Here is an 11,446-nt window from a genome sequence, read left to right as displayed (position 1 = left end):
TATTCTGCAGCAACGCCAACCAACCATGTCATGCAAATCAGGTATCACATCCAATCCTGACAACGTCCCTGAAGACTTTGTACATCTATATCCTGCCAAAGTACAGGGGTTCAGCTCTTCGTAATATGTCGAATCATTATCATATACAGTGAAGGTGAAAGAGAGGTTCCTTCTTCAAATAAACCTTCCGGCAAAGGCCATGATGCCAGCGAAGAAGGGAACAACAGCGATGAGGCTGTGGAAGGGCTGAGGGGAGCTCATGGCGCCGTTCTCAGCGGGGATGATCTTTCCTTCGGCGTTGAGGCGCCATCCTGAGGGGATAGCCCCGCCAGAAGGACGGGTGCCAGTCCAGGGCCATCCAGTCTGTGTAGCCGTGGCGGGACTTCCGTCCTCACCGATACCTCCAATAGGGACGTTTCCGCCCTGCGTGGCAATGGTTCCCTGAGCAGTAGCGGTTACGGTTACGGCATCACCGTTCTCGTTGCCGTTGATCTCGCCGCCAATAGACTCTATGGATTGCCATGAGCCAGATTGGTCATTGTACTTGTACTCATCGCCGGTAGAGTAATCTGTGATGATGACACTCCTGACCTTCATCGTAAAGGGGCCCTTGGAGAAGTCTGTAGGTCCACGCGCCCACTTGACGGTTCCAGGAGGGTTCGTGTTGGGATCACCACCAGCCCAAGCTCCAAACTTGACTTGCATTGGGGTTTGAGGGTATTGGTTGTCGGGTGCATCTCCAGCATTGAGGGTACGGATAACGGTGCCGCCAACCATCCAGAGAATGCGGTCCTTGGTCCAATCAATAGTATATGTGATCCATTCTCCTTGTGTGTTGGTGATGTCGTGGAACTCGCCACGGTTATATGAAGTGGTCTGACCCTTTCCAAAGAAATTGGACTGGATCTCGTCATTGTCGGAGCCGAGCCACTCGATGTCGATCTCGTCGAGATCATCGGATTGGAGAACGAGGGACGAGACGATACCAGCGCCGGGCGCAGCCTTCATTGTAATCTCGACACGGCCGAACATGATGTAGAAGAGGGAAGCGAGTTGAGGCGCATCGTTGGCGCGGGAGACGGTGAAGGAGACACCCTCGCTGTCGTACTTTGGAGAACCGGAGGCTGCGAAGGAGTTTACTGCGCCTTTGGAGAAGTCGATGTCGATACTCATGCCCAGCGCATCATTGTTAGGACAGTTGGCTATAGAGAGGAGCTGTCAGTATGTGATTGGGTCGGTGGATAGTGCGACGATGAACTTACTGCTGTGTAGGGGGTTGCATGAACTCCATGTTTGGGCTGAGACAGAGCTAAGGAGCAGCGTAGTAGCTGCGACTGAGAATCTGGATGGCCACCTCATGATGGGCTATATGTGATGCGGTGTGATATGATATGTACAATGGGAGTGGGAGTAGAGATAGTCGTCGATACACGCAAGCAGTAGTGGTGTGATTTACTTATATCCGAGTATTTGTTATAGACTGGACCCGACTTGACTTGATTCGAACTTGACGGTGTAGGTAGCAGTAACACGAAAAGCGGTGACTCGAGTCTTAAAGTGGTTGCATGAGAAAGATAGAAAAGGGAAGACTTGCAGTTGGATAGTTGTGAGGGAAAAGGCAGAATAAAACGGTGAGAAAGGACTTAATACCAAGACGTCGACACGTCACGTCACGGCCACACTCGTCACCGTATAAACGTTGACCGGTTTTCCGGTTTCTTATTTATTTTTTTTACGGGATAATCGTCTTGGGCTTGCCGCGTAATGGATTAATTGGTCTCCATTAAGTTTTTTTCTCTTTTAGTAGGAGACTTGGCGCCCAAATAATTAACTAGGAAATTGAGGGGAGGTTGGGATGCTTTTCTTGGTACAAGTCCGTGGGGTCGGAGGTTGGTAACCACGGTAATTCGGGTGGCTGGAGGTTTAGTTCTAGTCAGGTACGGATAGTGGGAAGACAATAAAGACTGAATGATTTCTACCATGATTATGACTACCTATGTATTGATGAAGTGTTGATGGTAATTCTACAATACTGACATGATCTGATATGGGCATTGTCTATTCACCGTAGTACTTGGCATGCTCCATTATTCATAACAGCTATACAATGCCTTGTTTTCACCGCTTCCATCGAGGGCCCGTTCTATCATGCCGAGTTTTATTGTCAGCCGATCTAACCGGTCACGGCCCGTGTGGGGCCGTATATCTGCTTCGGATCCCCGTTGCCGGCCGATTAGCCGTTAGCTACCCTATACTCGATTTCTGGAGGATATTGGACAACGTACTTTTACGAACTGAAAATTCCATAAGAATCACGAATTACAAGGTATTCAGTGTTAGTGCTGGCTTTTAACCCATTATTGGTGACAACCCAAAGTGTCGAATTGGCTTACAGCTTTCGCACGTGACATGCAGTCTCATCAGTGCAGTCTCGTCAATGTGAACACTTGTGTTTAAAACACCAAGTATCAATATCGCGATAGTACATTTCAGCTTCACATAACTCTTCAATCTGCTCTTTAACTTACATGGGAGTGTCTGCTAAGACTTGAATATCATCAATCATCCCTGGCCAATAGTCTTTACACAGTTGTCAACTACTATTAAATGCTGAGACCAGTCGTCGCATGAATCTCGATCCTCATAATGGTATGCCAACAGTCATCCCTTACTCGAGATCTATATGCACGTCACTTAATCAAGATCGATCAGATCAGTTTGTGTGTGCCAGACTGGTATGTTAAGCCTGGATCTATTGGTTCGAGACATACTTTTTCAAACACTCACCCTTGCATAGCTCTCTATGTAAGACTCTGGCCATTTGCAAGCCTCAACACAGGCACTCACACGTGTATGTAGACCATGTCTGACATCGACCCTTGCTTAAAGAAAACAAAAAAAAGTGTCTAATGTCAGATTCGTAACCCTCCATGTCATCTATTGCTAAACTCCCCTCTGCGATTGCTGGAATGGAGATAAATCACTCGTCCATGACGGATGAGTGTACCCTATACCTACCAAAGTCGCGATTGGAGACATATACTCGGCGGCAGGCAAACAAGCAAGAAACAACTATGCAATTGCAAGAAAAGAACAAAAAGTAGGAAAAGAAGAAATATAAAAAATGGAGACACAAAGAAAGTAAAAAAAGTGATCGCTCAAAGCCGAGGCCATTACCCGTCAGACTAGAGGAAGAAGCAACGAGTATATGCATGCAGGTGAGGAAGGACAAGAGAAGGCGTGTATCCAAAGAAGAAAAACTCCATTGCAGTGCCACTCCCAGAAAAAGCATTCAAGGGCTGATAGATGATCAATTCCAAGTGTTAGTTAGACTAGAGGATATTGTATGTATATGGAGTCTATTATGCGTCTGCTATGGAGCACATGACAGCAACAAACCTACTTTTTACCCTCGCATTGGACTCGGTCTTGTCAGGTAAATGCAGATGCAGATGCAGATGCAGACGCAGACGCAGGCCCCAAATCTGATTCACGACGTGTCGGTCAGACACTGCCATTGACAATGCATCCAATCGGCATCCCCAAATCCGCCGCGAAGCCTTTAGAAAACTCTATTGTTGATCCCTCACATGCTGTACCGTGCTCTGATCCATCCACCAGCAAAGAGAGGCGACAAACCGTCGGTCTGCAGGCATAACTTCGGCCGGCTGCCGTGCCTCGACGCAGCAGGGCGATGAAGCCATTCAGGACTCTTTGCCTCCTCTACCGCTTGTTCAACAAAGGTGGCATTGACAATCGATTCCCTACCATCTCCATCTCCCTCTCTGTCTCTTACCGTCTGAAGTTCTCGAACCCCCATATGCCACAACCCCACAGAGTACTACTCTCTAACATGGTCGTCGGGACTGCAAACACAGAACCACTTGGCTGAGTATCACAGTGTATCCGACAACCTAGCACCCGAATTCCTATGTAAAAATAGGTTGATGGGTATGTAATATGTGGACGGACAATTTGCTGTCCGCATAAACACCCCCTCTCATCTGAGGACAACTCTGCTCTGACTTGAATCTTTGACGTCAAACACGGATATAGTGCAACGTGTTTCAGATAACTGCCCACTGGGATACCTCAAACGTCTTCTTCGTATATACTTCTGATTGGGTCGATCGTTTCATCTTCAGCTGAGCACATAAAAAAACTGCATATCGGATGAATGGTCTAAGCCTCGTGTCTTGTGTCACGTTGCGTTGTGTTGCTTGTTTCTAGCGACTGGCAGCCACTAGGCAGTCTGGTAACCCAACATCACATTCAGGTATGAACAACGTTTGATACAGCAGTCCGTGTTCACTTGAGCCACTCAGTAAGCTCCTGCTTGAATGGGACATGATACGTCGTCTTTAAAATCCTTTGTTGGCTCTCACTTTCTCGCCCAATCAGACGTGTAGTTTGTATAGCCATGGAATGGAGCATAGATAGGTCGAATGTAATAAATCACAACACATTTATTTTCGTGATATGTTATCAAACTGATTGTGACGATGCCAGACTGAGCAAAAAAAGAAAATAAGGCTTAAAAAGGTTAGAGGAGGGAAGAGACGACAAAAACATGATCCAAGAGAGAGTGAGAAAAAAAGCAAAAAAACATGGTGCATATGCAAAAGAGGCAAGACGACAACGACAACAATCTGTTGGTGCGTCAAGTCAAAGTCAAGTGGCCAGATCTGATCTGATCAGATCTCACTAGGTAGTCTAGTCAAGAGGCAAACACGGCTTGTTTTCTGCTTGCTTGCTTGCTTACTCGCTCTGCAAATCAAAGCAAAGCAAAGCCATAACTGAGTCCTACATTAATTAGTCTAGTTGCTGGCAAACGGTGAACGGGTGGGTTCGATGGCAACCTGATGGCGAGTCACAATTAGATAGACTCTCATGCCGAAATGACACACCGTCTATCTATTGCTTCCCGTTCTATTAATTATCATCAAACCTGCCTAGTCCATGTTTGCTCTCAGACTTTGCGGACCGCGCCTCGCCTCGCATCGCATGGGCGGGCTGGTCCGGAGCTGCCGTACAGAGTACCCATCAACAGGCAAGACGAGACAAGCGATGATGGGCATGGCGAGGATAAAGACGTTACCGCATGTACGTAACAAAGCCGAGGCATGTCAGGTCGTCTGTGACCGCCTGCAAGTCATCATGCCATTCTGATGAACTGCTCGGGTTTCGCCAGAAGGGTTCGAATTACACCGTCGTATTGAGCATCCGCTTTGTCTCCAAGTGCCTGGCACAATTGCTACCAAAAGCCCCATACGTACCCGTAGACCAGTACCAGTGCTGGGTATGGCATGAACGCATAGACGCATGAGATGGGGAGCAGGGGTGGCTCGGGACGGTAAGCATCCTATCAACCCCGTACCTGAGACATTGTATACTGTAGACCAGTCTACTGTGTGTGCGGTGTCGAGGTGAAGAAAAGTCTGCAACCAAGAGTCGTTTTGCCCTCTTCTCACTTTTCTCGTGCCCACGGACCATACAGGCCGTAGTAGCGAAAGCCTCAACCCTTGAGCGTGGGACCAACTGGCGAGATAATTTCTTTTTTCCTTCCAATCGCCGGTAGTTGTCACATGGAGCTTAATACCGAGAGAACTGCTTGCTGACGGTAGTATTCCTTGTTAATCGCTTCTAAATCCTGCTGTGACCGTAACCAAGTTTGGGGTTGAAGCTGTAGCTTCAGCTGTAGGTATAGGATCTTCTGACAATAGCTGTGGCTCACCGCATAATTACGGACCCTCACCAACTGCGACAATGAACAAGCGATAAGAGTGAGGCTGCCTACCAACAAGAAGCAACCGTTGGCCGCAGTCCGAGCGATTCATGATCGACATGCAGGCAGACTAACGAGAGACGGCAGTAGCAACGCCCACCAACAATTGTTGTTTGGTTTGCAGGAAGCAAAAACAATATACCATGCATCTGAACTTTGTTGTTTTGGCAAGCTTTGCCAGAGACGAGCTCGGGCCATAGTATCGTCCTACTTGTCCATACAAGCTTAAGGTAACAGGGTAGAAATAGGACGGAGGACTGTCATCCAGTGTTAGTCTGTAGTGGTGGTGAGAAGGATATTGACGCACGGAGCCCAATCTCAACTTCCGCTCACAAAATTCTTGACATATCCCACGTGGGTTGACAGTTTTGTTCAATCGGGAGTTAGTAGAAGGAAGCCCGTGCATTGTTTGCCCTTATCAAGATCGACAAATAATCATGACCAGCAACATGATGGTTACATGTTGGCGCTGGCAGTTCCTTTCTGTCGACACTGACATCTCGTACCAATACCCTGCAACGACGTACTGCCCTCAAAAGAAAGAGAGAGAAAAAAGCAATAACTAGGTAGCTAGCTAGCCGTTGTCTTCGAGGCTTGTAGTACCATCTAGTGGGACAGTTCTGTGCTGCAGAAAGAAGAGGTTGACTCGCGTGCAGCATCGCAGTGCAAGCGCAGGAAGAGGTCCCTAGGATTGCACCCAATGGATCGTCAACATGGATGGGTTGACAGCCACCTTCTCAAAGAATAGAGCATGATCTTGCGCTATACTCTGTACCGGGGGCCAATTTGAAACCTTCGAGAAGTCCCAAGGACATGGTCGGCGGAATGGCCAGTCGGCTTGGACAAGGGATGTCGTTTAGCGTTGGTCCAGGATACCTTCTACCAGGGTGCCCTGGCTTCGAGCTGATTTCGACGTGCGTCCACATGGCTAGCCCGTCATCTCACCTTTGATCATCGCAGTATTGTATTGATTGACTCGTGGAGCGCCGAGCGGATCATTCATAGCTCTGCTACTATCGTTGCGCCTAAACTCGGATGAGAGGACTGTAGCATCGTTGCTAGATAGATGCGGAAACTGCATGTGCATCTGTCTGCATGCGGAAAAACCCAAGCATTCCTAAATCCTATACCTGTGGATTGGACATGGTAGCCCCCCGTAATTCTCATGCCTCTGCATGAACGCATTGTCGGGTTATCCGTTTTCTGGGGACGACACATCTGATCGAGTTTCGACTTCGTCTTTGAGCTGTATCGTATGTAACATGGGGTCAAATGCCTCAAGTCAAGAACAAGGGCACTCGTCGAAGCGATTTGCCACGACGACACCACCAACTATTCAGGAAAACGAGTCACCAAAGTCAATGCTGGCTATTCATCCAGCTGAACCATTGATTCCGCTGCGGCTGATTGACACGGAACCGAGAGTCTCTTTAGGACTGGCAAACACGAGCTAAATCGTGCCCAGGTCAGATTCAGACGTCCTACGTATCTGAGAGGCGATCTTCCAGAATCATGCCAAAACTTAGGGTCCATGCTGAGCAACTGGCCCATCTGCTCGCTCGAGAACTGTATTGGACCGGGCTAAAATCCGGGGAGCATCCTAAGGACCGGAGGGCCAGGATTTTTATAGCCTAAGTCCCGGGAGACCTTGTACTTGAGACTAGCTGACCACACGGCTACGCATCCGGGCCGTTGTCAAATCTCCAACAAACCCCGCCGCCCCATTTTGAAACAGGGACACCCCTGACTTGACTAGCTGCTGAAGAGCCCCCCTGTTCGACCGTCCATCAGGGTCCCATCTTGTCCTTGATCCAGGTAGCCAGGCCCAGGCAAAGCCAAGCATTTCGCTTCCGAGAGACGCTGTGCCGGGACCTTAGGATGGTCCTAACAGATGAGTTCAGAGGTGCAATTTTGAGCAGTAATATCGACTGTAGCCCCAAATTGACTCGCAGCTCCAAATATCCGCCGCCACCGTTGATACCAGTTGGAGAACATTGCATAATCCAATGCCAAAGAGCCATGGCAGCAGACAACAGACAATTCAGAAATTTAGAGGGAAACAAAAATGTGATATTCGTGCTTGAGCTCTGGTGTCCGCGGACGCGGACTAAGATTCCCCAGACCATTGGTCTGGGGTGGGTGATACATGCATGTTGGCTACGTTGGCACGTCGGTAGAATAACTGAACCACCACGTTGGATCCTCTTTGCCTCGCTTTCAAAAACAGTTAGCCTTCGACCGGATCTTTTGGTGGGATTCGGCCAAGCTCTGCACGTAACTGTGTATGTACGTACGTACGTACCTACCACCTGTTACTGCGCCGGGATGTGCGCAGCCGGCTCCGCGAGGCCCAAGTCTGACACTAACGGCGCGATGGAGCTGTCTATGCCCTCAATGTTCAGGGCCTATGCCATCCTGTGGTATCTGCGCGACGGCGGTGTCGATAGCTTCAGAGCACGTTCCCAAAGTCTTACGAGGTGGAGGGAACTCGCAAAGACCCGTCAAGAGGATCGGTGGAGCTGATGACCAAAGTCAGACAGCCAGGCGGCCGAATGGATTGGAGGTATTTCGTTTCCAATACGAAGTGACGATTCACTTGCCACCAACCTGTTGATCTTAGCAGACAGTCGGCATTGATTATTGTTTGTGGTTGCAATAATGATCCTGCCGAGCTGGTTTCCCAGCGGATCGTCATAGTCGGACTCCTAGGCACTGGGGTGTCGAAGTACATGATCCGACTGTAAACTGTACTACATGTGAAGTGACAGCATGGACCCTACTATCATCTTTTGGTATGACCAGTCTGTTGGTGGTCATTCCTAATTGTGATATGTGCTCATGTGTGATAACTGTGAGCAAACTGCGTGCATACATCCAACAAGTGTGTTTGCGGCCCAATACATGTGACAAACAAACTTGTGATAGAATGATTGTCATTTATTTATGAGGCGGCAACGGCTGGGCGTTCCTGTTCCTGCATAACGGCGGCGTTCGCTTCTTGCAGGCCCTGGCCTCTGTATGTATGTAGCGTTCTGCAGCAGACTGGAACGTTGTTATGCAAGGTACGAAGCAGCCAAAGTTGCCACCAGTTTCGTTCTTATGACTGGACGAGGGGGTCGCTTTACTAACACCAGTCAGCACCCAACACTACCAGTTAGGCCTGAGCTGCCGGGACTGCCAACGGGGTCTCTGTCACCCCAAAGAAGAGCAAAGCTGGAGAGGCGACTTTCCGTGGTCCCAGCTACCTCATGATGCATTCATATCCACTATGAAAAAAAAGAGAACAGTGATGGTATTGGGACCTGATTGAGAAATATGAGCTGAGCTAGTTGAGCACTTCTCATGTAACTCAGGGAAGGTAGGTAGCTATCGTTATTTCCAGTACATATTTACGGTGTCAAAGAGACATCATGACTTTCTGTTGGTGTCAATCGAAACGGTAGATAGTTTGTGCGTGTAGGAAAAGTCTTCCTCAGTAATAGGACCTTGCCATCTTGTTTCGCCTAGAGGGAAATCGAAGCCTCGGTATCCATATCTGGACCTCAGATAAGGGTACATAAAATAAAAGACAGTTACCCATGCGCAGATATTGGAGAGCTGGTTGAGCTATTTCGTCTTGCTTGCTCTTATTGGACGAGATTTTTTACTGCCGCAACGCTCGCCTCACATCCTAGCGTGACTATGACCGTATGAGAACAGTGGCCCGTCCTCGAGATGCACGTGCGGGCGCTCAAATGCATAAGCACCAGCACAAGTCCAAACACAGGGGCACAAGTCCGAGTCCATGTCAGGACTAAAATGATGAGAAGATGGATCGAGCGATGTATTTCGTGTGCGTGTGTGAGCCCATGTGCTTGTGCATATGTGGCTTGCATCAGGAAATGAGATGTCGATTTGTGCCTTATTTGTGCGTCGAGTCGTGTTCAGTGTGCTCGTTTGAGCCATTGCCCCACACGCTATTCCATTATGTGCTGCTCGTATGCATTGTTCCTGGCTAATGCAACCCCAAAGTATAATATTGGCGCTACAGGTAGAAACAGCAGCTTTATGCATCAGCTAGGGTTTCAGGTTTGAGGAAGCCTCTCTGTTGACCAATGGGACTCAGGCCGGGTCATTTTAGGCTGGCATATATGAACGGCCACAATTCGGGCATGTCCTTCATAACGGGCATGGCTTATGACTATCAGATATCCACTCGGCTTGCCATCTGTAACGTCGTGTCTGAAAGAGAAAATGGTCAAGTGCAGTGGGCCAAACCGCCATCCACAAGACTTAGGTCTGATAATGAGGCGGAAACATCAACAGAAACATTTGTGCATATTTTTGGAGACGCTGTCTAGCTGAGCTTTAAAAAGTTCGAGACAGAGATAGAGGGTCGGTTCATGTCATGCTGCATGTTTGAAGACGCTAAGACTGCGCATGCGTCAGAATACATGAGCCGACGCATATATCGATTGCTGAAGTGTTTCAGCTGTTGATGACGGGTTTGAAGATTGATGGTTCGTTGCCGAGACTCTCTGGACCTTCTGGAACATGGACGTTCTGAGCGAAGCCACTTCTGGGGCGGGCAATTGCATGGCCCGGTGTCACTCCTCGGTCATCAAGCCTATTGTGAACAACAGGATGATTAGCCCGTTTGGGGCTGCTTCCCTTCGGTGGCATTTCCGTCCTGAGCCAGGTCTTCTAAAGTATTGGAAACCATGTGCGTACCAACAAGGTGATTTTGCCAATAGTCGGTTACTACTTAATGCCTGCTCTCACAGAGAAGGGCTCAGATTACTGCTCGGTTGCGGTTTTGATATGCCAGATGGGTCAAGCCTGAGGAAATATTACTGAAGAGATCCATATCATGATGTAGGGTCACAGGTGAAAGAAACCCTGGTCCTTGCCTCCCGTTGGTCCAAGTTGAGCATTTACTGTGACGCCAGCCAAGTGGCGGTACACAATATTCAGTGTCTTGCGTGGGTGCTGTCAATATTGAACCCGGACAGACCCTGGAAAGGAAAGGCAGATGGAAGTTGGGATGACAGCAGCTCAGACACGAGGCAAAAAGCGCAGGGTATCAAAACGCATTGTAGTGTATTTCGGAATATCGTCGTGGAACCGTCCGTGTTAGTGCAGATCTCGATCCAAATATCCTCACTGGCAGACGTGCCTGAGCTGACTCGCTGTGGGCGCAATGGTGAAACGGATTGTATCCAGCAAGATGGAACTGGGATGCGGGAGGCTTCGATTTAGACCAGTGAGCACCGAGGTCTTGGATGATATGCCTTGGGTATATGAGGGCGGGGTTGAAGTTGGAGAGCGGATTTGTGGACGAGTGTCATGATTACTGGTGTCGTTGATACCAAGATGCTTGACTCGTCTACAAGGTCAGACCACGCTCTGGTGGTCAATTGCAGCATGGCGCCGTTGTACCATGATCCGTGCATTGGCTTCCTCGTGCGCAGATAGCGGCAAGCGACGCAGAATTCGAGTGGCGTATTTTGAGCCTGAAGCCACCCTTAACCGTATTGTCTAGCTTGGGTAATGATACAGTAGTTTGTTTAGTCGTAAAAAATTACCGCAAGCCGGGCAGCCGGGCCAACAGCGACATAACCAGATAGAGGCAACCCAGTGAACAAAACAGAACAGAACAGACGCACTCCAACGCCCAGACCA

The 11,446-nt window shown here is 48.8% G+C and overlaps 2 protein-coding genes across 2 annotated transcripts; one reads left to right on the top strand and one right to left on the bottom strand.

Annotated features, from left to right (window-relative positions):
* Nucleotides 1-174: 174 nt before the first annotated feature.
* FGSG_06873 (uncharacterized protein) lies at nucleotides 175-1,359 on the bottom strand (the record flags this gene model as incomplete). The annotated part of the gene is made up of 2 exons (XM_011328229.1): nucleotides 175-1,202; nucleotides 1,263-1,359. 2 exons carry the CDS (start codon nucleotides 1,357-1,359, stop codon nucleotides 175-177), a joined length of 1,125 nt encoding a protein of 374 aa, XP_011326531.1.
* Nucleotides 1,360-3,212: 1,853 nt separating this feature from the next.
* FGSG_13003 (uncharacterized protein) lies at nucleotides 3,213-3,658 on the top strand (the record flags this gene model as incomplete). The annotated part of the gene is made up of 2 exons (XM_011328228.1): nucleotides 3,213-3,344; nucleotides 3,437-3,658. 2 exons carry the CDS (start codon nucleotides 3,213-3,215, stop codon nucleotides 3,656-3,658), a joined length of 354 nt encoding a protein of 117 aa, XP_011326530.1.
* Nucleotides 3,659-11,446: the final 7,788 nt, after the last annotated feature.

This window comes from Fusarium graminearum, chromosome 4 (assembly GCF_000240135.3).
Source record: "Fusarium graminearum PH-1 chromosome 4, whole genome shotgun sequence".
In the NCBI taxonomy this organism is placed as follows: Eukaryota; Fungi; Ascomycota; class Sordariomycetes; order Hypocreales; family Nectriaceae; genus Fusarium; species Fusarium graminearum.
This window is presented reverse-complemented; position numbering and strand designations above follow the sequence as displayed.